Source organism: Oncorhynchus keta, unplaced genomic scaffold (assembly GCF_023373465.1).
Source record: "Oncorhynchus keta strain PuntledgeMale-10-30-2019 unplaced genomic scaffold, Oket_V2 Un_contig_11890_pilon_pilon, whole genome shotgun sequence".
Taxonomy (NCBI): Eukaryota; Metazoa; Chordata; class Actinopteri; order Salmoniformes; family Salmonidae; genus Oncorhynchus; species Oncorhynchus keta.
Window position 1 is genome coordinate 42,386 of NW_026277668.1, and position 27,567 is coordinate 69,952.

The 27,567-nt window shown below is 43.9% G+C and overlaps 1 protein-coding gene across 1 annotated transcript; it reads right to left on the reverse strand.

Moving 5' to 3' along the window:
- Positions 1 to 6,280: 6,280 nt before the first annotated feature.
- Positions 6,281 to 8,299, reverse strand: LOC127917726 (uncharacterized). The gene has a single exon (XM_052500744.1). The coding sequence runs from the start codon at positions 8,249 to 8,251 to the stop codon at positions 6,281 to 6,283; it is 1,971 nt and encodes a 656-aa protein (XP_052356704.1). The 5' UTR covers positions 8,252 to 8,299.
- Between the last annotated feature and the right edge of the window lie 19,268 nt (positions 8,300 to 27,567).

The window sequence follows — 27,567 nt, forward strand, 5'->3', positions numbered from 1 at the left end:
TTTACTATCAACTCATTAGGTTTGATACATTGAATCAGGTGTGTTAGTGCTGGGTTGGAACAGAATCCTGCACACCCTGCAGGGTTGGCCTGCTGCAGATGTAATAGGTTTATACATTGTGTGACTTTTAAACTGCATTTTTGTTCCCAACATTTGCAAACATAAACTCAGCAAAAAAAAGAAACATCCCTTTTTCAGGACCCTGTCTTTCAAAGATAATTCGTAAAAATCAAAATAACTTCACAGATTTTCATTGTAAAGGGTTTAAACACTGTTTCCCATGCTTGTTCAATGAACCATAAACAATAAATGAACATGCACCTGTGGAACAGTCATTAAGACACTAACAGCTTACAGACGGTAGGCAATTAAGGTCACAGTTATGAAAACTTAGGACACTAAAGAGGCCTTTCTACTGACTCTGAAAAACACAAAAAGAAAGATGCCCAGGATCCCAGCTCATCTGCTTGAACGTGCCTTAGGCATGCTGCACGGAGGCATGAGGACTGCAGATGTGGCCAGGGCAATAAATGGCAATGTCCGTACTGTGAGTCGTCTAAGACATCGCTACAGGGAGACAGGACGGACAGCTGATTGTCCTCGCAGTGGCAGACCAAGTGTAACAACATCTGCACAGGATCGGTACATCCGAACATCACACCTGCGGGACAGGTACAGGATGGCAACAACAACTGCCCGAGTTACACAAGGAATGCAAAATTCCTCCATCAGTGCTCAGACTGCCCACAATAGGCTGAGAGAGGCTGGATTGAGGGCTTGTAGGCCTGTTGTAAGGCAGGTCCTCACCAGACAGGACTGGCAAAAAGTGCTCTTCACTGATGAGTCGCGGTTTTGTCTCACCAGGGGTGATGGTCGGATTCACGTTCATCGTCGAAAGAATGAGCGTTACACCGAGGCCTGTATTCTAGAGCAAGATCGATTTGTAGGTGGAGGGTCTGGCACGGTCTGGGGCGGTGTGACACAGCATCATCGGACTGAGCTTGTTATCATTGCAGGCAATCTCAATGCTGTGCATTACAGGGAAGACATCCTCCTCCCTCATGTGGTACCCTTCCTGCAGGCTCATCCTGACATGACCCTCCAGCACGACAATGCCACTAGCCATGCTGCTCATTCTGTGCATGATTTCCTGCAAGACAGGAATGTCAGTGTTCTGCCATGGCCAGTGAAGAGCCCAAATCTCAATCCCATTGAGCACGTCTGGGACCTGTTGGATTGGAGGGTGAGGGTTAGGGCCATTCCTCCCAGAAATTTCCGGGCACTTGGAGGTGCCTTGGTGGAAGAGTGGGGTAACATCTCACAGCAAGAACTGGCAAATCTGGTGCAGTCCATGAGGAGGAGATGCACCACAGTATTTAATGCAGCTGGTGGCCACACCAGATACTGACTATTACTTTTGATTTTGACCCCCCTTTGTTCAATGACACACACGTTTATAAAATTTCTGTTAGTCGCATGTCTGTGGAATTTATTCAGTTTATGTCTCAGTTGTTGAATCTTTTTATGTTCATACAAATATTTACACATATTCAGTTTGCTGAAAATAAACGCAGTTGACAGTGAGAGGACGCTTCTTTTTTTGCTGAGTTTAACATCCATGGTATACAATGATGTACCCTTATTCTCTTGGGACATTCATTGGGACTTCGTCTTCTGCAGACAAGGTGTGCTCTCTGTATCTAAGGTCAGAAAACATCACAAAGAAAACAGGCTTAAGCTAAAATTACACAAGATTATGTTGTTTTTTCTCTCTGTCCTCAGTTTTTCTCGCTAGGGACTGGAACTGGAGAATATTTTCACAATGTCCTCCCACAAAGTTACCTGCCCTATCCTGAGTACCCTACTCTCCCTTCTCTGACATCTGGAACTGCTAGCTAAACCTTTCACCCTCTTCCATGGCTGTCAGATAGCTACCTACCTAGCTACAAATGCATTTGGAGTAACAAAGATAAATGGATCAAGATAGCTAACTAGCTGATATGACTTTACAAAGCTGGTTTATTTCACGTAGCTAACTAGCTATTCAGTATGTAAAGTTAGCTAACTAGAGAACATTCCGTTAGCAGCTCATTTGAGTTAGCCTTTCTGTAGCAAGCTAGCTAATAATACATCCTTTTGGATCACTTTTAACATATATTTACTTACTTGAACAGGTTCTCTCACTGCCTCCATTTTCTGGTTCCTTAGAAAACGAAATAATGGACAATCTTCCCAAAGTTTCTGAAGGTAGCAGAACGCAGCCAGGTATGTGGACGATGGATTGGAGGACTTTCAACAGACTGAGTTTGGTCTTCCAACATGGCGCTTGATACGGTTGCAAGGTGATTTGTGATTGAACTGCAAGCCCTCTATAGGGACCTTTATTCTTTAGATGTAGCGTAGACTATAGAATTAAATATAGAATGTATAGTGAATTATTACGTTCTCATAGCCCCTCTGGGCTTAAGAGGTTGGCTGTACAGGTTCTCTAAACAGGGGCTCTACTAGAAGGCTTGCGTCCTTAATGGTACTATATTCCCTACATACTAAGGGCACTAAGGGCCCTGGTAAAAAGTAGTGCAATATGAAGGGATTAGGGTGCCAATTGGGACGGAAGAGGCTGGTGATACAGGTTCCTCCCTAGGAAGTAATGGGCTGTGCCTGGATTTCTTTAATGTAGTTCTAGAACTCTGGTGTACCCTGCTGGGGGATGCTGGGGGATAAATGTGTGGCTGCTGCACTCCAATTCATTTAGTTCTAGAACTCTGGTGTCCCCTGCTGGGGGCTGGTGGGGGATGGTAGGGGATGCTGGGGGATGTTGGGGATAGATGTGTGGCTGCTGCACTCAAATTAATAAATCTTGTTTATTTTTCTGCTCTCTCACTTTAAAATCCGATGATGATGCTGTGCTGTTCTCCTCATATACTGTTCTGTTTTCCTCATATACTGTTTTGTTATCCTCATATACTCTTCTGTTCTCCTCATATACTGTTCTGTTCTCCTCATATACTGTGCTGTTCTCCTCATATACTGTTCTGTTCACCTCATATACTGTTCTGTTCTCCTCATATACTGTTCTGTTCTCCTCATATGCTGTTCTGTTCTGTTATGTTCTGTTCTCCTCATATGCTGTTCTGTTCTGTTCTCCTCATATGCTGTTCTGTTCTGTTCTCCTCATATGCTGTTCTGTTCTGTTCTCCTCATATGCTGTTCTGTTCTGTTCTCCTCATATGCTGTTCTGTTCTCCTCATATGCTGTTCTGTTCTGTTCTCCTCATATGCTGTTCTGTTCTGTTCTCCTCATATGCTGTTCTGTTCTGTTCTCCTCACATGCTGTTCTGTCCTCCTCACATGCTGCTCTGTTCTGTTCTCATCATATGCTGTTCTGTTCTCATCATATGCTGTTCTGTTCTCATCATATGCTGTTCTGTTCTCCTCATATGCTGTTCTGTTCTCCTCATATGCTGTTCTGTTCTGTTCTCCTCATATGCTGTTCTGTTCTGTTCTCCTCATATGCTGTTCTGTCCTCCTCACATGCTGTTCTGTCAACCTCACATGCTGTTCTGTTCTGTCCTCCTCATATGCTGTTATGTTCTGTCGTCCTCATATGCTGTTCTGTCCTCCTCATATGCTGTTCTGTCCTCCTCACATGCTGTTATGTTCTGTCGTCCTCATATGCTGTTCTGTCCTCCTCATATGCTGTTCTGTCCTCCTCACATGCTGTTATGTTCTGTCGTCCTCATATGCTGTTCTGTCCTCCTCATATGCTGTTCTGTCCTCCTCACATGCTGTTCTGTTCTGTCCTCCTCATATGCTGTTCTGTCCTCCTCATATGCTGTTCTGTCCTCCTCACATGCTGTTCTGTCCTCCTCACATGCTGTTCTGTTCTGTCCTCCTCATATGCTGTTCTGTCCTCCTCACATGCTGTTCTGTCCTCCTCACATGCTGTTCTGTTCTGTCCTCCTCATATGCTGTTCTGTTCTGTTCTCCTTGTAGTGGCTTCCTTTCCTCTTTACCATAGCCACTGCCCAAGCCTGAAGCGGGGTTGTTTGGTACGCATACAGTCCACACTCAAGGTTTCCAAACGGCCAAACATTCCATGACATCCAGGGATATGGTGCAACAAAAATGTTTATTCTTCTTATATCTAACAAATAAATGATTCTCCAATCAACTTAAAGCACAAAATACTTGATATGGAAAATACATATTATGACATGTCTGTATGTCTGTATGTCTGTATGTCTGTATGGTCAAAAACTATACCGCTCCCGCATCGAGCAAGGACTCCCTCTCCCGAAGGCCCAACTTCCTGCCTTTATCCTAACACACTTACCACAATACAATGAATAGGCAAGAGGGGGCCAAAACTAAGTTACACTAACAACAAATGAATATATCTCAATCAGGTAAATATAAATCATAAAGGTACGTACCTAATATTTCATCATTTACATTAATATTTAATACATTTACACAAATATACATGGAGCTCCATATGTTCGGTCTTTTATACAAATATGTCCAAATCGGCTCTAACATACCGGCCCCTAATTGTTGACTGCACTGAATGCACAACAATTACTTTAAATTCAAACGTAGAGCCAATACACAAAACATTCTATACCAGAGCACTATTGCAGTTCATAGCTATATACAAATATACAAGGTACCATATAGGAAAATAGTCCATAGATCTCAGTCTGAGTTGAAGTGTAAAGGTGTTCAACTTCGAAAAATGTCAAGAGTTTGACGTCCAAAAATGTATGACATCAAAGAATGTAAGAGTACGACATCAACGAATCAGAGGTGCACGTGATTCTAAGATGGAGCACTGTGTGTGTGTGTGTGTGTGTGTGTGTGTGTGTGTGTGTGTGTGTGTGTGTGTGTGTCACTCCGTCGCCTCAAGGAGCAGACAGAGTTTATTGATAGGTCTCTGTAAGATATTGGTCTTAGTCTTAACCATGACGCTCCGGACAAGACCTTTGGCCCCTGGCAAAGCCTCCACCACACGCCCCATTAGCCAAGAGTTCCTTGGGGCGGTGTCATCGACGATGACCACGAGGTCACCAGGACTGAAGTTTCTCTTAGTTTTGTTCCACTTGTTCCGCTCCTGCATAAGTGGAAGATACTCCCTGATCCATCTCTTCCAGAAGAGGTCAGTGATATATTGTACTTGCTTCCATCTCCTTCGTGAATATAGGTCGCTTCTCTGGAATAGTCCTGGTGGCAGGACTGGCTTAGCTTTCAGATGAAGCAGATGGTTCGGAGTCAGGGGTTCTAGATCATTAGGGTCATTTGTTACAGTAGTGATTGGTCTGTCGTTCATAATCGCCTCAACTTCACACAAGGCTGTCTGCAAAGCCTCATCATCCAGTACTTGCTCTTTAAGGACTGAATAGAGAATCTTTTTCACCAGTCGGATCAACCGCTCCCATACCCCACCATGGTGGGCTCCAGAGGGAGGGTTGAATGACCATGTCACTCCTTCCTTCAGTAATTATTTTTTAATCTTGTTGTGATCCAGCTCTTTCATAGCTTCTCCTAGCTCTCTGTGTGTTCCAACAAAGTTGGTGCCATTGTCTGTTCTGATACTTGTTACTGGGCCCCTTCGACAGATGAACCTGCGCAGGGCATTGATGCAGGAATCAGTATCCAGATAACTAGCAACTTCAAGATGGACAGCTCGACTCACAAGGCAAGTAAAGATCACACCATACCGCTTCACATGAACGCGGCCTCGCTTCACCTCTATGGGGCCGAAGTAATCTATGCCCACATGAGTGAAAGGCGGCAAATCAGGTGACACCCGATCTTGTGGAAGGTCGGCCATCTTCTGTTCTCCAGCTCTAGCTTGCATCCGCCTGCAAAAGACACAGCTCTTAAGGATCTTCCTTGCTAAAGAGTTGGCACAGGGTATCCAATATCGTTGGCGAAGTCTAGAAAGCATGTGACCTCTCCCAGAGTGGCCAACCTGCTCATGGATGTGGAGTAAGATCAGTCTAGAGATGTAGGAGTCTTTGGGCAGGATCATAGGATTCTTTAGTTCCGTAGGCATAGCAGCTTTGCTTAACCTTCCTCCTACTCTCAGAATGCCATTGTCAACAATTGGATCAAGCTTACAGATTGAGCCACTTCTCTTGGCACATTGTTTTCCTTTCACAACTAGTGCAATGTCTTGTTTAAAGTGCTGTCGTTGTTCAAATCGAATGATGACCTTTTCTGCTTCATCTAGGTCATACACAGACAGACTTTCTTTTCCAAACGTCAGTTTCAACTTGTCAATTTGTTCCTTCAGTGAGTTTGTCAGACTCTGATCTGGATCTTGGATCAGTTTGAGAGATAATTTTCCTTTTCTGGCTTAACTGTAAAAGACGTTTCTTCAGTTTCAGCATCCAGGCAACTGCTTTCTTCAAGCTGTTCCATGTTGAATAGTACTCGATCAGTTTGCTGGTTGGACTCTTTTCTTCCACACTTGTATGGTTTACGATTACGTCTTTTCTCACCTCTGGATCATCCGGAGGGATGGAGCCAAGCTCCTCTGGGACTTTCGGCCATTGAGTTTCTGGTTTCTCCAGGAATTCTGGTCCTTTGCGCCATCTCTTTGAGTTCAGAAACATTTCAACATGTAATCCTCTTGAGGCATCATCGGCTGGGTTGTGTTTTGAGTTCAAATACCTCCACTGTTTTGCTTTCGATAGGTCACGGATCATAGCAACCCTATTAGCCACAAAGGTATGGAATCTCTTGGTATCATTGCGGATGTATTTTAGCACAGACTGGCTGTCCGTCCAAAAAGTTGACTCCTCAAGTTCAATCTGGAGCTCCAACTTTAACATCCTGTCCACTCGCACTGCCAATGTTGCTGCAGCAAGTTCCAGTCTGGGGATTGTCATCTGCTTGAGTGGAGTCACCCTTGATTTCCCCAGTATGAATGCAATGTGAACCTTTTCCATACCGTTTGTGAACCTAAGGTAACTTGCCGTGCCATAACCTTGTTCACTTGCATCACCGAAGTGATGCAGCTGTGCCGTCTTGACTTGACCAAAGTTCTCAGGCATCATACACCTGTCTATCTGGAATCTGGAGAGCTGGTCCAGCTCTGAGAGCCATCTCTGCCATGAAATAGAGTGTTCTTCAGGGATGACTTCGTCCCATCCACACTTTAGCTTGCAAAGCACTTGAAGAATTTGCTTTGCCTTTAATACAAATGGGGCGAGGAAACCTAATGGATCATAAATAGAGCTGACAGTTGAGAGAATACCTCTTCTTGTAAGGGGTCTGTTCTTGACAGTGACTCGGAAGGTAAATGCATCACTTTCAATGTTCCATCGGATTCCAAGTGCTCTTTCAACAGGCAGCTTTTCTCTGTCCAGGTCCAGTTCTTTTATCTGCTTGGCTTTGTGTTCATCAGGGATAGAAGCCAGCACAGTGCGGCTGTTGCTGACCCACTTGGTCAATTTGAACCCACCCTGAGAGCACACATCCCTGAGGTTTTTCGTGAGAGCTATGGCTTGTTCTTCTGTGGCCACTGACTTGAGGCAGTCATCAACATAGAAGTTGGACTTGACTGTTTGAATTACCGCTTCATCGTACCTCTCACAGTTGTCTTCTGCAGTCTTTCGCAGTGCAAAGTTTGCACAACTTGGAGAGGATATAGCACCGAAAAGATGTACAGTCATTCTGTACTCCTCCAATCTTTTGTTAGTATCACCATCCGGCCACCATAGGAATCGCAGGAAGTCTAAGTAATCTTCATGGACACGTACTTGATGGAACATTCCTTCGATGTCTGCCATCATGGCAATGTGCTCTTGCCTAAATCTTAGCAAGACTCCTATAAGCGTGTTTGCCAGGTCAGGGCCTTGAAGGAGTTCACTGTTAAGAGATGTACCTTTATAGGATGATGAACAGTCAAACACTACTCGTATCGTTCCTTTGCGCTTATGGTGAACGCCATGGTGTGGTATGTACCATACCTTGCCTTTCTCTCCGAGGAGCTGTTCTTGTGGTACCTTCTCGGCGTAACCTTTTGTTATCATCTCTTCCATGAAGCCTTTGTACTCTGCAGCGTAACCTTTGTCCTTCTTGAACTTCCTGATAATATTTAGAGCCCGCTGCTTTGCCATGTCACGATTGTTTGGCAGGACAACATCCTTTTTGCGAAAGGGCAACGGTAAGTAGTAGTGATGGTCTTTGAGGGTTATGGAACTTGATACGATCTCCATAAACCTATGATCCTCAGCTGACATCTCACTTTTCTCTTCATACCCTCTCTCAGGGAAGTCATGGTTGTACTGATTTACAAGAAGAACCCCAGGTCGGCAATTGAGATACGATTGGCCATCACCGTAGTGTGCCCAGATTCTTCTGCCATGGTACAATTGTTAAGAGGACCGTTCATCACCCATCCAAAGAGGGTTTTCACTGCATACGGTCCGTTGCCTTGACTATTTATGATTTTCCAGGGTTCCATTGCCTTTGGAGCATTTACGCCAATCAGGAGTTCGATGTCGGCGTCAATTTCCTTCAACTGAACTTCTTTCAGGTATGGCCACCTTTTGAGATCTTTCTGAGTGGGAATGTTCTCTCTTGTCACTGGGATCTTATTTTGGGTGTAGACCTTTGGTAATGCAAGAAATGTGTCACCTTCCACATTGCCAATCTCTAATCCAGATATCTCAAAGCTCTTGGTAGGACTCTCCTGCCCCATTGTGCGTAGCAGAATTTCAGTCTCACTGCCTTTAGCTTGCAACTGCCTCATGAGTCTCTCCGTACAAAATGTTGCTGAGCTACCAGAATCGAGAAATGCATAGGTTAACGTAGACTTGCTTCCATTTGCCATCTTTACTTGAACTGGCACAATCGCAAGTGCACAATCTGTACCGGCCCCGGTATCTTCACCAGCTTCCAGTGAAACAAGAGCACTGCTGACAGTCTCCTCCCGCTTTACTGCTACACCCCTCGTATCTGCCTTCAGAGATCTAAATCTCTCTCTTCCTTCAATGTGCAGGATAGTGGGGTGCTTTCTTTGACATTTCTGACAGGTCATCCTTCTTTTACATTCTTTGCTTAAGTGTCCTCTCATCAAACAGCCAAAACAAAGGCCTTTTGATCTCAGAAACTCAACCTTGGCTTCGTGTGGCTGTGCCTTCACCTGTTGGCAGTCGACCAGGAAATGCTCACCAGCGCAAAATACACATGAGCTACTGGGAGCATCAGAAGGGTAGGTGCCTGGTTTCTTGACTTTGAATGTTTGTTCTTTTAGAGGTTTTTCCGAGTCACAATCTGCCAGTACATCTACTGCAGTGGCAAAGCTGCTTCCCCTACTCTTGGACTTGAACTGCTGTTTAAAGTCAGCTTCTGTTTTGGTTTTAAAAAACCTTTTGTTGGTCAGGGGATCTTGGATATCTCCGTACAACGGATCCTGCAGTATTTTTGCCTGTTTTTCCATGAACGTCACAAGGTCACTGAACTGGGCCCTCAGGTGGCTTCTCTCTAAAATATCACATGCCGTAGACCTCCATTTTTCCCTTAGTTTGTAGGGAAGTTTTGACATGATCAACTTTATGTTGGAGGGAAGATTAAGCTCTTCCATGTTCTGTAGGTCTTGCATAGCGTTACAGCATCCTCTAAGATAGAGTGCATAGCCACCCAGTCCCTTTCCATCATCCGGTTTGATGTTTATCCAGTTCCAAGCTTTTTCCATGTAAGCAGTGGTGACTTTGATTTCATTGCCAAAGTGTTCCTTTAACAACCTCTTAGCCTCTGCATAGCCTCTTCTGGCTTCCATATGCAGACAACTACGGACTAGATCCTTGGGCTGACCAGAGGTGTACTGTTCCAGGTAATAGAGCCTATCCTGGTGGCTGCTTGTCTTATCTTCTATTCCATGCTCAAATGCACGCATAAATGGCCTAAAGTTTAGAGGATCACCGTCAAACATAGGTATCTCCCTAACAGGGAGTGTGGCCTGTTTGTGCTGTAGTACAAGGAGGTCAGCAATTTCATTCTGCCTTTGCATGACAGTAGTGAGGTTATCATGGCTGGTATTATGGCTGATACCCGCAGTGTTGATTCTGTGTTGATTGCTAGACCTTGATGTTGGCTGCTGAAGGGTGTGGTTTATGACTGTTTTCTGAATAGGTTTTGATGGCTTTGTGGTCGGTTGTTGTAAAACTCTTTGTAGTGGGGTCTTTGGAACTGCACCTAATGCAGCAAATGCAACAGGTGATGGTTCAGGTTCCTTATAGACCTCGGGTTCCTGGTTCTCAAAATAAGAGTTCATTCCATCTTCTTGGCTTAGAAAATGGGCTGCCACAGAATGGGATTGAGAAGTTGACTCAACACTCTCCAGAACCTTCAGTTTGGCATTATATGCTGCTATGTCCGTTTCCAGTGCCATTTTTTCCATCCTAACATTCAGTTGAGCTTTCTGTTGTTCCAGTTGAGCTTTCTGTTGTTCCAGTTGAGCTTTCTCCAGTTCCAATGCATGCTTGTCCTGTAATGATGCTTGGCGAGCTAGTAGAGCTGCTCGTTCTGCCTCAGCTTTTAGGCGTGCAGAGGACACTGAGGAAGCAGTTTTAGAAGACTTCGTTTTACTTGATGTTTTTTGACACATTGGAAATGCTGTCGTGTGGTTCAATGAGCGTTTGTGGCTCGATTTCAGCTTTTTTCCATATTTCCACCTCTTTCAGGAAATGTTCATAAGTTCTCATTCTTGGTTGATAATAGTTAATGCTCTCCTGTTCGTGTTCCTCCTCTGTGACCAGCTCTAGCACAGAATTGTGAGCATTCTTAAAGTCATTGAGAACAGCATGGAATGCTTCAAGACTCTCATCCACAGTTTCAATGTTTCCTCCATCAACAAGAAGGGCTTTTATTTCATTCATTTTGCGTGTACATACTCCAAGTTTGCCTCTCCGGGCTGCATAGAGTGAATTTAGATGCTCCTCTGCCCTCTCCAGTGGAGTCTTATTTGGGATTTCATCCTCCATCATTCACTTTTAGTTCACTCAATTTACAATGATACAGTTGTTGGTTTTTGATTGTTAAACGTAATGCCCCTTTAGACCTCCTTTAATGCTTTAAAACACAGTCCTCCATTTCAGCATATTGACCCATTTGAATTGAACATGTGCAAGTTCGGCATTTTAGATGCGTTTTAAACATTTCATCCCATTATAAGTTGTCCCTTTAATGAAGTTTAAAACAGTATCTTTAGATCCTTAAGATTGCATTCGTTGCGTTGATGCATTGCATTTCCACGTTAGGCCAAATATTAGACGTAAGATTAGGCTACATTGTGCGTAGGATCTCAGTGTTTCCCAAACTTAAACTTCTTAATTGTTTTCACAACGCTGTGTTTTGAATTCCATTCCCAAGTTTATCAAACATTCCAATTAAAAGCACATTTGCGCTTCCATAATATGCATGATCAAATGATCGCATTGAACAGGGCAGCTCATTCATTCGCAGTGGTTACTCACAGCTGGCGAATTCTAGGAGTTCAAATCCTTCCAAGCAAGCTGTCCTTACGATCCGAATGCAATTACCAATAGAACAATATCCAGCTTGTGTCCGAACCCGATAGTAATACTTCACTGAGTTTTTTGACTTGATTGTAGTGGCTTCCTTTCGTCTTTACCATAGCCACTGCCCAAGCCTGAAGCGGGGTTGTTTGGTACGCATACAGTCCACACTCAAGGTTTCCAAACGGCCAAACATTCCATGACATCCAGGGATATGGTGCAACAAAAATGTTTATTCTTCTTATATCTAACAAATAAATGATTCTCCAATCAACTTAAAGCACAAAATACTTGATATGGAAAATACATATTATGACATGTCTGTATGTCAGTATGTCTGTATGTCTGTATGGTCAAAAAACTATACCGCTCCCGCATCGAGCAAGGACTCTCTCTCCCGAAGGCCCAACTTCCTGCCTTTATCCTAACACACTTACCACAATACAATGAATAGGCAAGAGGGGGGGCCAAAAACTAAGTTACACTAACAACAAATGAATATATCTCAATCAGGTAAATATAAATCATAAAGGTACGTACCTAATATTTCATCATTTACATTAATATTTAATACATTTACACAAATATACATGGAGCTCCATATGTTCGGTCTTTTATACAAATATGTCCAAATCGGCTCTAACACTCCTCATATGCTGTTCTGTCCTCCTCACATGCTGTTCTGTTCTGTTCTCATCATATGCTGTTCTGTTCTGTCCTCCTCATATGCTGTTCTGTCCTCCTCACATGCTGTTATGTTCTGTCCTCCTCATATGCTGTTCTGTTCTGTCGTCCTCATATGCTGTTCTGTCCTCCTCATATGCTGTTCTGTTCTGTCGTCCTCATATGCTGTTCTGTTCTGTCCTCCTCATATGCTGTTCTGTCCTCCTCATATGCTGTTCTGTCCTCCTCACATGCTGTTCTGTCCTCCTCACATGCTGTTATGTTCTGTCCTCCTCATATGCTGTTCTGTTCTGTCGTCCTCATATGCTGTTCTGTCCTCCTCATATGCTGTTCTGTCCTCCTCATATGCTGTTCTGTCCTCCTCACATGCTGTTATGTTCTGTCCTCCTCATATGCTGTTCTGTTCTGTCGTCCTCATATGCTGTTCTGTCCTCCTCATATGCTGTTCTGTTCTGTCGTCCTCATATGCTGTTCTGTTCTGTCCTCCTCATATGCTGTTCTGTCCTCCTCATATGCTGTTCTGTCCTCCTCACATGCTGTTATGTTCTGTCGTCCTCATATGCTGTTCTGTCCTCCTCATATGCTGTTCTGTCCTCCTCACATGCTGTTCTGTTCTGTCCTCCTCATATGCTGTTCTGTCCTCCTCATATGCTGTTCTGTCCTCCTCACATGCTGTTCTGTTCTGTCCTCCTCATATGCTGTTCTGTCCTCCTCACATGCTGTTCTGTTCTGTCCTCCTCATATGCTGTTCTGTCCTCCTCATATGCTGTTCTGTCCTCCTCACATGCTGTTCTGTCCTCCTCACATGCTGTTCTGTCCTCCTCATATGCTGTTCTGTTCTGTCCTCCTCATATGCTGTTCTGTCCTCCTCACATGCTGTTCTGTCCTCCTCACATGCTGTTCTGTCCTCCTCACATGCTGTTCTGTTCTGTCCTCCTCATATGCTGTTCTGTTCTGTCCTCCTCACATGCTGTTCTGTTCTGTCCTCCTCATATGCTGTTCTGTCCTCCTCACATGCTGTTCTGTTCTGTCCTCCTCACATGCTGTTCTGTCCTCCTCACATGCTGTTCTGTTCTGTCCTCCTCATATGCTGTTCTGTTCTGTCCTCCTCATATGCTGTTCTGTTCTGTCCTCCTCACATGCTGTTCTGTTCTGTTCTCATCATATGCTGTTCTGTCCTCCTCACATGCTGTTATGTTCTGTCGTCCTCATATGCTGTTCTGTCCTCCTCATATGCTGTTCTGTCCTCCTCACATGCTGTTCTGTTCTGTCCTCCTCATATGCTGTTCTGTCCTCCTCATATGCTGTTCTGTCCTCCTCACATGCTGTTCTGTTCTGTCCTCCTCATATGCTGTTCTGTCCTCCTCACATGCTGTTCTGTTCTGTCCTCCTCATATGCTGTTCTGTCCTCCTCATATGCTGTTCTGTCCTCCTCACATGCTGTTCTGTCCTCCTCACATGCTGTTCTGTCCTCCTCATATGCTGTTCTGTTCTGTCCTCCTCATATGCTGTTCTGTCCTCCTCACATGCTGTTCTGTCCTCCTCACATGCTGTTCTGTTCTGTCCTCCTCATATGCTGTTCTGTTCTGTCCTCCTCACATGCTGTTCTGTTCTGTCCTCCTCATATGCTGTTCTGTCCTCCTCACATGCTGTTCTGTTCTGTCCTCCTCACATGCTGTTCTGTCCTCCTCACATGCTGTTCTGTTCTGTCCTCCTCATATGCTGTTCTGTTCTGTCCTCCTCATATGCTGTTCTGTTCTGTCCTCCTCACATGCTGTTCTGTTCTGTTCTCATCATATGCTGTTCTGTCCTCCTCATATGCTGTTCTGTCCTCCTCACATGCTGTTCTGTTCTGTCCTCCTCACATGCTGTTCTGTTCTGTCCTCCTCATATGCTGTTCTGTTCTGTCCTCCTCATATGCTGTTCTGTTCTGTCCTCCTCACATGCTGTTCTGTTCTGTTCTCCTCATATGCTGTTCTGTTCTGTCCTCATCACATGCTGTTCTGTTCTGTCCTCCTCATATGCTGTTCTGTTCTGTTCTCCTCACATGCTGTTCTGTTCTGTCCTCCTCACATGCTGTTCTGTTCTGTCCTCCTCATATGCTGTTCTGTCCTCCTCACATGCTGCTCTGTTCTGTTCTCATCATATGCTGTTCTGTTCTCATCATATACTGTTCTGTTCTCCTCATATGCTGTTCTGTTCTCATCACATGCTGTTCTGTCAACCTCACATGCTGTTCTGTTCTGTCCTCCTCATATGCTGTTCTGTTCTGTCCTCCTCATATGCTGTTCTGTCCTCCTCACATGCTGTTCTGTTCTGTTCTCATCATATACTGTTCTGTTATCCTCATATACTGTTCTGTTCTCCTCATATGCTGTTCTGTTCTCATCATATGCTGTACTGTCCTCCTCACATGCTGTTCTGTTCTGTTCTCATCATATACTGTTCTGTTATCCTCATATACTGTTCTGTTCTCCTCATATACTGTTCTGTTCTCATCATATACTGTTCTGTTCTCCTCATATGCTGTTCTGTTCTCATCACATGCTGTTCTGTTCTGTTCTCATCATATACTGTTCTGTTCTCCTCACATGCTGTTCTGTTCTCATCATATACTGTTCTGTTCTCCTCACATGCTGTTCTGTTCTGTCCTCCTCATATACTGTTCTGTTCTCCTCACATGCTGTTCTGTTCTCATCATATACTGTTCTGTTCTCCTCACATGCTGTTCTGTTCTGTCCTCCTCATATACTGTTCTGTTCTCCTCACATGCTGTTCTGTTCTCATCATATACTGTTCTGTTCTCATCACATGCTGTTCTGTTCTCATCATATGCTGTTCTGTTCTCATCATATACTGTTCTGTTCTCATCATATACTGTTCTGTTCTCATCACATGCTGTTCTGTTCTCATCATATACTGTTCTGTTCTCCTCACATGCTGTTCTGTTCTGTCCTCCTCATATACTGTTCTGTTCTCCTCACATGCTGTTCTGTTCTCATCATATACTGTTCTGTTCTCATCACATGCTGTTCTGTTCTCATCATATGCTGTTCTGTTCTCATCATATACTGTTCTGTTCTCATCATATACTGTTCTGTTCTCATCACATGCTGTTCTGTTCTCATCATATACTGTTCTGTTCTCATCACATGCTGTTCTGTTCTCATCATATACTGTTCTGTTCTCATCACATGCTGTTCTGTTCTCATCACATGCTGTTCTGTTCTCATCACATGCTGTTCTGTTCTCATCATATACTGTTCTGTTCTCATCACCTGCTGTTCTGTTCTCATCATATGCTGTTCTGTTCTCATCATATACTGTTCTGTTCTCATCACATGCTGTTCTGTTCTCATCATATGCTGTTCTGTTCTCAACACATGCTGTTCTGTTCTCATCACATGCTGTTCTGTTCTCATCATATACTGTTCTGTTCTCATCACCTGCTGTTCTGTTCTCATCACCTGCTGTTCTGTTCTCATCATATGCTGTTCTGTTCTCATCATATACTGTTCTGTTCTCATCACATGCTGTTCTGTTCTCATCACATGCTGTTCTGTTCTCATCATATGCTGTTCTGTTCTCATCACATGCTGTTCTGTTCTCATCACATGCTGTTCTGTTCTCATCACATGCTGTTCTGTTCTCATCATATGCTGTTCTGTTCTCATCACATGCTGTTCTGTTCTCATCACATGCTGTTCTGTTCTCATCACATGCTGTTCTGTTCTCATCACATGCTGTTCTGTTCTCATCATATGCTGTTCTGTTCTCATCACATGCTGTTCTGTTCTCATCATATGCTGTTCTGTTCTCATCACATGCTGTTCTGTTCTCATCATATGCTGTTCTGTTCTCATCATATTCTGTTCTGTTCTCATCATATACTGTTCTGTTCTCATCATATGCTGTTCTGTTCTCATCATATGCTGTTCTGTTCTCATCACATGCTGTTCTGTTCTCATCATATTCTGTTCGGTTCTCATCATATGCTGTTCTGTTCTCATCATATACTGTTCTGTTCTCATCACATGCTGTTCTGTTCTCATCATATGCTGTTCTGTTCTCATCATATGCTGTTCTGTTCTCATCACATGCTGTTCTGTTCTCATCATATGCTGTTCTGTTCTCATCACATGCTGTTCTGTTCTCATCATATTCTGTTCTGTTCTCATCACATGCTGTTCTGTTCTCATCATATTCTGTTCTGTTCTCATCATATACTGTTCTGTTCTCATCACATGCTGTTCTGTTCTCATCATATTCTGTTCTGTTCTCATCATATTCTGTTCTGTTCTCATCACATACTGTTCTGTCCTCCTCACATGCTGTTCTGTTCTGTCCTCCTCATATGCTGTTCTGTTCTGTCCTCCTCATATGCTGTTCTGTTCTGTCCTCCTCATATACTGTTCTGTTCTCCTCATATACTGTTCTGTTCTCATCATATACTGTTCTGTTCTCCTCATATACTGTTCTGTTCTACATTTACATTTACATTTAAGTCATTTAGCAGACGCTCTTATCCAGAGCGACTTACAAATTGGTGCATACACCTTATGACAACCTGTGGAACAGCCACTTGCATCTAAATCTTGTTGGGGGGGTGAGAAGGGGGGGGTGAGAAGGATTACTTACCCTTACTTACCCTATCCTAGGTATTCCTTGAAGAGGTGGGGTTTCAGGTGTCTCCGGAAGGTGGTGATTGACTCCGCTGTCCTGGCGTCGTGAGGGAGTTTGTTCCACCATTGGGGGCCAGAGCAGCGAACAGTTTTGACTGGGCTGAGCGGGAACTGTACTTCCTCAGTGGTAGGGAGGCGAGCAGGCCAGAGGTGGATGAACGCAGTGTCCTTGTTTGGGTGTAGGGCCTGATCAGAGCCTGGAGGTACTGAGGTGCCGTTCCCCTCACAGCTCCGTAGGCGAGCACCATGGTCTTGTAGCGGATGCGAGCTTCAACTGGAAGCCAGTGGAGAGAGCGGAGGAGCGGGGTGACGTGAGAGAACTTGGGAAGGTTGAACACCAGACGGGCTGCGGCGTTCTGGATGAGTTGTAGGGGTTTAATGGCACAGGCAGGGAGCCCAGCCAACAGCGAGTTGCAGTAATCAAGACGGGAGATGACAAGTGCCTGGATTAGGACCTGCGCCGCTTCCTGTGTGAGGCAGGGTCGTACTCTGCGGATGTTGTAGAGCATGAACCTACAGGAACGGGACACCGCCTTGATGTTAGTTGAGAACGTCAGGGTGTTGTCCAGGATCACGCCAAGGTTCTTAGCGCTCTGGGAGGAGGACACAATGGAGTTGTCAACCGTGATGGCGAGATCATGGAACGGGCAGTCCTTCCCCGGGAGGAAGAGGAGCTCCGTCTTGCTGAGGTTCAGCTTGAGGTGGTGATCCGTCATCCACACTGATATGTCTGCCAGACATGCAGAGATGCGATTCGCCACCTGATCATCAGAAGGGGAAAGGAGAAGATTAATTGTGTGTCGTCTGCATAGCAATGATAGGAGAGACCATGTGAGGTTATGACAGAGCCAAGTGACTTGGTGTATAGCGAGAATAAGAGAGGGCCTAGAACAGAGCCCTGGGGGACACCAGTGGTGAGAGCGCGTGGTGAGGAGACAGATTCTCGCCACGCCACCTGGTAGGAGCGACCTGTCAGGTAGGACGCAATCCAAGCGTGGGCCGCGCCGGAGATGCCCAACTCGGAGAGGGTGGAGAGGAGGATCTGATGGTTCACAGTATCGAAGGCAGCCGATAGGTCTAGAAGGATGAGAGCAGAGGAGAGAGAGTTAGCTTTAGCAGTGCGGAGCGCCTCCGTGATACAGAGAAGAGCAGTCTCAGTTGAATGACTAGTCTTGAAACCTGACTGATTTGGATCAAGAAGGTCATTCTGAGAGAGATAGCGGTAGAGCTGGCCAAGGACGGCACGCTCAAGAGTTTTGGAGAGAAAAGAGAGAAGGGATACTGGTCTGTAGTTGTTGACATCGGAGGGATCGAGTGTAGGTTTTTTCAGAAGGGGTGCAACTCTCGCTCTCTTGAAGACGGGAGGGACGTAGCCAGCGGTCAGGGATGAGTTGATGAGCGAGGTGAGGTAAGGGAGAAGGTCTCCGGAAATGGTCTGGAGAAGAGAGGAGGGGATAGGGTCAAGCGGGCAGGTTGTTGGGCGGCCGGCCGTCACAAGACGCGAGATTTCATCTGGAGAGAGAGGGGAGAAAGAGGTCAGAGCATAGGGTAGGGCAGTGTGGGCAGAACCAGCAGTGTCGTTTGACTTAGCAAACGAGGATCGGATGTCATCGACCTTCTTTTCAAAATGGTTGACGAAGTCATCTGCAGAGAGGGAGGAGGGAGGGGGGGGGGGGAGGATTCAGGAGGGAGGAGAAGGTGGCAAAGAGCTTCCTAGGGTTAGAGGCAGATGCTTGGAATTTAGAGTGGTAGAAAGTGGCTTTAGCAGCAGAGACAGAGGAGGAAAATGTAGAGAGGAGGGAGTGAAAGGATGCCAGGTCCGCAGGGAGGCGAGTTTTCCTCCATTTCCGCTCGGCTGCCCGGAGCCCTGTTCTCATCATATACTGTTCTGTTCTCATCACATGCTGTTCTGTTCTCATCATATGCTGTTCTGTTCTCATCATATGCTGTTCTGTTCTCATCATATACTGTTCTGTTCTCATCACATGCTGTTCTGTTCTCATCATATGCTGTTCTGTTCTCATCATATGCTGTTCTGTTCTCATCACATGCTGTTCTGTTCTCATCATATTCTGTTCTGTCCTCATCACATGCTGTTCTGTTCTCATCATATTCTGTTCTGTTCTCATCATATACTGTTCTGTTCTCATCACATGCTGTTCTGTTCTCATCATATACTGTTCTGTTCTCATCATATTCTGTTCTGTTCTCATCACATACTGTTCTGTTCTCATCACATACTGTTCTGTCCTCCTCACATGCTGTTCTGTTCTGTCCTCCTCATATGCTGTTCTGTTCTGTCCTCCTCATATGCTGTTCTGTTCTGTCCTCCTCATATGCTGTTCTGTCCTCATCATATGCTGTTCTGTCCTCCTCACATGCTGTTCTGTTCTCATCATATGCTGTTCTGTTCTCATCACATGCTGTTCTGTTCTGTCCTCCTCATATGCTGTTCTGTCCTCCTCACATGCTGTTCTGTCCTCCTCACATGCTGTTCTGTTCTGTTCTCATCATATACTGTTCTGTTCTCCTCACATGCTGTTCTGTTCTCATCATATACTGTTCTGTTCTCATCACATGCTGTTCTGTTCTCATCATATGCTGTTCTGTTCTCATCATATACTGTTCTGTTCTCATCATATACTGTTCTGTTCTCATCATATGCTGTTCTGTTCTCATCACATGCTGTTCTGTTCTCATCACATGCTGTTCTGTTCTCATCATATTCTGTTCTGTTCTCATCACATGCTGTTCTGTTCTCATCATATTCTGTTCTGTTCTCATCATATACTGTTCTGTTCTCATCACATGCTGTTCTGTTCTCATCACATGCTGTTCTGTTCTCATCACCTGCTGTTCTGTTCTCATCATATTCTGTTCTGTTCTCATCACATGCTGTTCTGTTCTCATCACATGCTGTTCTGTTCTCATCACATGCTGTTCTGTTCTCATCACATGCTGTTCTGTTCTCATCACATGCTGTTCTGTTCTCATCACATGCTGTTCTGTTCTCATCACATGCTGTTCTGTTCTCATCATATGCTGTTCTGTTCTCATCACATGCTGTTCTGTTCTCATCACATGCTGTTCTGTTCTCATCACATGCTGTTCTGTTCTCATCACATGCTGTTCTGTTCTCATCATATACTGTTCTGTTCTCATCACATGCTGTTCTGTTCTCATCATATGCTGTTCTGTTCTCATCACATGCTGTTCTGTTCTCATCATATTCTGTTCTGTTCTCATCACATGCTGTTCTGTTCTCATCATATACTGTTCTGTTCTCATCACATGCTGTTCTGTTCTCATCATATACTGTTCTGTTCTCATCATATGCTGTTCTGTTCTCATCATATTCTGTTCTGTTCTCATCACATACTGTTCTGTCCTCCTCACATGCTGTTCTGTTCTGTCCTCCTCATATGCTGTTCTGTTCTGTTCTCATCACATGCTGTTCTGTTCTCATCATATGCTGTTCTGTTCTCATCACATGCTGTTCTGTTCTCATCACATGCTGTTCTGTTCTCATCACCTGCTGTTCTGTTCTCATCATATTCTGTTCTGTTCTCATCACATGCTGTTCTGTTCTCATCACATGCTGTTCTGTTCTCATCACATGCTGTTCTGTTCTCATCACATGCTGTTCTGTTCTCATCACATGCTGTTCTGTTCTCATCACATGCTGTTCTGTTCTCATCACATGCTGTTCTGTTCTCATCACATGCTGTTCTGTTCTCATCACATGCTGTTCTGTTCTCATCATATACTGTTCTGTTCTCATCACATGCTGTTCTGTTCTCATCATATACTGTTCTGTTCTCATCACATGCTGTTCTGTTCTCATCATATGCTGTTCTGTTCTCATCACATGCTGTTCTGTTCTCATCATATGCTGTTCTGTTCTCATCACATGCTGTTCTGTTCTCATCACATGCTGTTCTGTTCTCATCACATGCTGTTCTGTTCTCATCATATGCTGTTCTGTTCTCATCATATACTGTTCTGTTCTCATCACATGCTGTTCTGTTCTCATCATATACTGTTCTGTTCTCATCACATGCTGTTCTGTTCTCATCACATGCTGTTCTGTTCTCATCACATGCTGTTCTGTTCTCATCATATGCTGTTCTGTTCTCATCACATGCTGTTCTGTTCTCATCATATGCTGTTCTGTTCTCATCACATGCTGTTCTGTTCTCATCACATGCTGTTCTGTTCTCATCACCTGCTGTTCTGTTCTCATCATATTCTGTTCTGTTCTCATCACATGCTGTTCTGTTCTCATCATATGCTGTTCTGTTCTCATCACATGCTGTTCTGTTCTCATCACCTGCTGTTCTGTTCTCATCACATGCTGTTCTGTTCTCATCATATGCTGTTCTGTTCTCATCACATGCTGTTCTGTTCTCATCACATGCTGTTCTGTTCTCATCACATGCTGTTCTGTTCTCATCACATGCTGTTCTGTTCTCATCATATGCTGTTCTGTTCTCATCATATACTGTTCTGTTCTCATCACATGCTGTTCTGTTCTCATCATATGCTGTTCTGTTCTCATCACATGCTGTTCGGTTCTCATCATATGCTGTTCTGTTCTCATCATATGCTGTTCTGTTCTCATCACATGCTGTTCTGTTCTCATCACATGCTGTTCTGTTCTCATCACATGCTGTTCTGTTCTCATCATATGCTGTTCTGTTCTCATCACATACTGTTCTGTTCTCATCACATGCTGTTCTGTTCTCATCACATGCTGTTCTGTTCTCATCACATGCTGTTCTGTTCTCATCATATTCTGTTCTGTTCTCATCACATGCTGTTCTGTTCTCATCATATACTGTTCTGTTCTCATCATATACTGTTCTGTTCTCATCACATACTGTTCTGTTCTCATCATATGCTGTTCTGTTCTCATCATATGCTGTTCTGTTCTCATCATATTCTGTTCTGTTCTCATCACATACTGTTCTGTCCTCCTCACATGCTGTTCTGTTCTGTCCTCCTCATATGCTGTTCTGTTCTGTCCTCCTCATATGCTGTTCTGTTCTGTCCTCCTCATATGCTGTTCTGTCCTCATCATATGCTGTTCTGTCCTCCTCACATGCTGTTCTGTTCTCATCATATGCTGTTCTGTTCTCATCACATGCTGTTCTGTTCTGTCCTCCTCACATGCTGTTCTGTTCTCATCATATGCTGTTCTGTTCTCATCACATGCTGTTCTGTTCTGTCCTCCTCACATGCTGTTCTGTTCTCATCATATGCTGTTCTGTTCTCATCATATGCTGTTCTGTTCTCATCACATGCTGTTCTGTTCTGTCCTCCTCACATGCTGTTCTGTTCTCATCATATGCTGTTCTGTTCTCATCATATTCTGTTCTGTTCTCATCACATACTGTTCTGTTCTGTCCTCCTCACATGCTGTTCTGTTCTCATCATATGCTGTTCTGTTCTCATCATATTCTGTTCTGTTCTCAACACATACTGTTCTGTTCTGTCCTCCTCACATGCTGTTCTGTTCTCATCATATTCTGTTCTGTTCTCATCACATGCTGTTCTGTTCTGTCCTCCTCACATGCTGTTCTGTTCTCATCATATGCTGTTCTGTTCTCATCATATTCTGTTCTGTTCTCAACACATGCTGTTCTGTTCTGTCCTCCTCACATGCTGTTCTGTTCTCATCATATGCTGTTCTGTTCTCATCACATGCTGTTCTGTTCTGTCCTCCTCACATGCTGTTCTGTTCTCATCATATGCTGTTCTGTTCTCATCATATGCTGTTCTGTTCTCATCACATGCTGTTCTGTTCTGTCCTCCTCACATGCTGTTCTGTTCTCATCATATGCTGTTCTGTTCTCATCATATGCTGTTCTGTTCTCATCACATGCTGTTCTGTTCTGTCCTCCTCACATGCTGTTCTGTTCTCATCATATGCTGTTCTGTTCTCATCATATTCTGTTCTGTTCTCATCACATACTGTTCTGTCCTCCTCATATGCTGTTCTGTTCTGTCCTCCTCATATGCTGTTCTGTTCTGTCCTCCTCATATGCTGTTCTGTTCTGTCCTCCTCATATGCTGTTCTGTCCTCATCATATGCTGTTCTGTCCTCCTCACATGCTGTTCTGTCCTCCTCACATGCTGTTCTGTTCTGTTCTCCTCATATGCTGTTCTGTTCTCATCATATACTGTTCTGTTCTCCTCACATGCTGTTCTGTTCTGTCCTCCTCATATACTGTTCTGTTCTCCTCACATGCTGTTCTGTTCTCATCATATATTGTTCTGTTCTCATCACATGCTGTTCTGTTCTCATCATATGCTGTTCTGTTCTCATCATATACTGTTCTGTTCTCATCATATACTGTTCTGTTCTCATCACATGCTGTTCTGTTCTCATCATATACTGTTCTGTTCTCATCACCTGCTGTTCTGTTCTCATCACATGCTGTTCTGTTCTCATCATATACTGTTCTGTTCTCATCACATGCTGTTCTGTTCTCATCATATACTGTTCTGTTCTCATCACATGCTGTTCTGTTCTCCTCATATGCTGTTCTGTTCTGTTCTCCTCATATGCTGTTCTGTTCTCATCATATGCTGTTCTGTTCTCATCACATGCTGTTCTGTTCTCATCATATGCTGTTCTGTTCTCATCACATGCTGTTCTGTTCTCATCATATTCTGTTCTGTTCTCATCACATGCTGTTCTGTTCTCATCATATTCTGTTCTGTTCTCATCATATACTGTTCTGTTCTCATCACATGCTGTTCTGTTCTCATCATATTCTGTTCTGTTCTCATCATATACTGCTCTGTTCTCATCACATGCTGTTCTGTTCTCATCATATACTGTTCTGTTCTCATCATATGCTGTTCTGTTCTCATCATATTCTGTTCTGTTCTCATCACATACTGTTCTGTCCTCCTCACATGCTGTTCTGTTCTGTCCTCCTCATATGCTGTTCTGTTCTGTCGTCCTCATATGCTGTTCTGTTCTGTCCTCCTCATATGCTGTTCTGTTCTGTCCTCATCATATGCTGTTCTGTCCTCCTCACATGCTGTTCTGTTCTCATCACATGCTGTTCTGTTCTGTCCTCCTCATATGCTGTTCTGTCCTCCTCACATGCTGTTCTGTCCTCCTCATATGCTGTTCTGTTCTGTTCTCATCATATACTGTTCTGTTCTCCTCACATGCTGTTCTGTTCTCATCATATACTGTTCTGTTCTCCTCACATGCTGTTCTGTTCTGTCCTCCTCATATACTGTTCTGTTCTCCTCACATGCTGTTCTGTTCTCATCATATACTGTTCTGTTCTCATCACATGCTGTTCTGTTCTCATCATATGCTGTTCTGTTCTCATCATATACTGTTCTGTTCTCATCATATACTGTTCTGTTCTCATCACATGCTGTTCTGTTCTCATCACCTGCTGTTCTGTTCTCATCACCTGCTGTTCTGTTCTCATCACATGCTGTTCTGTTCTCATCATATGCTGTTCTGTTCTCATCACCTGCTGTTCTGTTCTCATCACATGCTGTTCTGTTCTCATCATATGCTGTTCTGTTCTCATCACATGCTGTTCTGTTCTCATCACATGCTGTTCTGTTCTCATCACATGCTGTTCTGTTCTCATCATATGCTGTTCTGTTCTCATCATATACTGTTCTGTTCTCATCACATGCTGTTCTGTTCTCATCATATGCTGTTCTGTTCTCATCACATGCTGTTCTGTTCTCATCATATTCTGTTCTGTTCTCATCACATGCTGTTCTGTTCTCATCATATACTGTTCTGTTCTCATCACATGCTGTTCTGTTCTCATCATATACTGTTCTGTTCTCATCACATGCTGTTCTGTTCTGTCCTCCTCATATGCTGTTCTGTTCTGTCCTCCTCATATGCTGTTCTGTTCTGTTCTCATCACATGCTGTTCTGTTCTCATCATATACTGTTCTGTTCTCATCACATGCTGTTCTGTTCTCATCATATGCTGTTCTGTTCTCATCACATGCTGTTCTGTTCTCATCATATACTGTTATGTTCTCATCATATACTGTTCTGTTCTCATCATATGCTGTTCTGTTCTCATCATATTCTGTTCTGTTCTCATCACATGCTGTTCTGTCCTCCTCACATGCTGTTCTGTCCTCCTCACATGCTGTTCTGTTCTGTCCTCCTCATATGCTGTTCTGTTCTGTCCTCCTCATATGCTGTTCTGTCCTCAGCATATGCTGTTCTGTTCTCATCATATGCTGTTCTGTTCTCATCACATGCTGTTCTGTTCTGTCCTCCTCATATGCTGTTCTGTCCTCCTCACATGCTGTTCTGTCCTCCTCACATGCTGTTCTGTCCTCCTCACATGCTGTTCTGTCCTCCTCATATGCTGTTCTGTTCTGTTCTCCTCATATGCTGTTCTGTTCTGTCCTCCTCATATACTGTTCTGTTCTCCTCATATGCTGTTCTGTTCTCATCACATGCTGTTCTGTTCTGTTCTCATCATATACTGTTCTGTTCTCCTCACATGCTGTTCTGTTCTGTCCTCCTCATATGCTGTTCTGTTCTCCTCACATGCTGTTCTGTTCTGTCCTCCTCATATGCTGTTCTGTTCTCCTCACATGCTGTTCTGTTCTGTTCTCCTCATATGCTGTTCTGTCCTCCTCACATGCTGTTCTGTTCTCATCATATGCTGTTCTGTTCTCATCACATGCTGTTCTGTTCTGTCCTCCTCATATGCTGTTCTGTTCTGTCCTCCTCATATACTGTTCTGTTCTCCTCATATACTGTTCTGTTCTCATCATATACTGTTCTGTTCTCCTCATATGCTGTTCTGTTCTCATCACATGCTGTTCTGTTCTGTTCTCATCATATACTGTTCTGTTCTCCTCACATGCTGTTCTGTTCTCATCATATACTGTTCTGTTCTCCTCACATGCTGTTCTGTTCTGTCCTCCTCATATACTGTTCTGTTCTCCTCACATGCTGTTCTGTTCTCATCACATGCTGTTCTGTTCTCATCATATGCTGTTCTGTTCTCATCATATACTGTTCTGTTCTCATCATATACTGTTCTGTTCTCATCACATGCTGTTCTGTTCTCATCATATACTGTTCTGTTCTCATCACATGCTGTTCTGTTCTCATCACATGCTGTTCTGTTCTCATCACATGCTGTTCTGTTCTCATCATATGCTGTTCTGTTCTCATCACATGCTGTTCTGTTCTCATCACATGCTGTTCTGTTCTCATCATATGCTGTTCTGTTCTCATCACATGCTGTTCTGTTCTCATCACATGCTGTTCTGTTCTCATCATATGCTGTTCTGTTCTCATCATATGCTGTTCTGTTCTCATCATATGCTGTTCTGTTCTCATCATATGCTGTTCTGTTCTCATCATATACTGTTCTGTTCTCATCACATGCTGTTCTGTTCTCATCATATGCTGTTCTGTTCTCATCACATGCTGTTCTGTTCTCATCATATTCTGTTCTGTTCTCATCACATGCTGTTCTGTTCTCATCATATTCTGTTCTGTTCTCATCATATACTGTTCTGTTCTCATCACATGCTGTTCTGTTCTCATCATATACTGTTCTGTTCTCATCATATGCTGTTCTGTTCTCATCATATTCTGTTCTGTTCTCATCACATACTGTTCTGTCCTCCTCATATGCTGTTCTGTTCTGTTCTCATCATATGCTGTTCTGTCCTCATATGCTGTTCTGTTCTCATCACATGCTGTTCTGTTCTCATCACATGCTGTTCTGTTCTGTCCTCCTCATATGCTGTTCTGTCCTCCTCACATGCTGTTCTGTTCTCATCATATGCTGTTCTGTCCTCATCATATGCTGTTCTGTCCTCCTCACATGCTGTTCTGTTCTCATCATATGCTGTTCTGTTCTCATCACATGCTGTTCTGTTCTGTCCTCCTCATATGCTGTTCTGTCCTAATCACATGCTGTTCTGTTCTCATCATATGCTGTTCTGTCCTCATCATATGCTGTTCTGTCCTCCTCACATGCTGTTCTGTTCTCATCATATGCTGTTCTGTTCTCATCACATGCTGTTCTGTTCTGTCCTCCTCATATGCTGTTCTGTCCTCCTCACATGCTGTTCTGTCCTCCTCATATGCTGTTCTGTTCTGTTCTCCTCATATGCTGTTCTGTCCTCCTCACATGCTGTTCTGTCCTCATCATATGCTGTTCTGTCCTCCTCACATGCTGTTCTGTCCTCATCATATGCTGTTCTGTCCTCATCATATGCTGTTCTGTCCTCCTCACATGCTGTTCTGTCCTCCTCACATGCTGTTCTGTCCTCCTCACATGCTGTTCTGTTCTGTCCTCCTCACATGCTGTTCTGTCCTCCTCACATGCTGTTCTGTCCTCCTCACATGCTGTTCTGTCCTCCTCACATGCTGTTCTGTTCTGTCCTCCTCACATGCTGTTCTGTCCTCCTCACATGCTGTTCTGTCCTCCTCACATGCTGTTCTGTCCTCCTCACATGCTGTTCTGTTCTGTTCTCCTCATATTATGTTCTGTTCTCATCATATGCTGTTCTGTTCTCATCATGTGCTGTTCTGTTCTCATCATATGCTGTTCTGTTCTCATCACATGCTGTTCTGTTCTCATCATATGCTGTTCTGTTCTCATCATATGCTGTTCTGTTCTCATCATATGC

Coding starts and splice junctions, on each gene's coding strand:
- LOC127917726 (XM_052500744.1), bottom strand. CDS start 8,251: ATGTCAGCTGAGGATCATAGGTTTATGGAGATCGTATCAAGTTCCATA.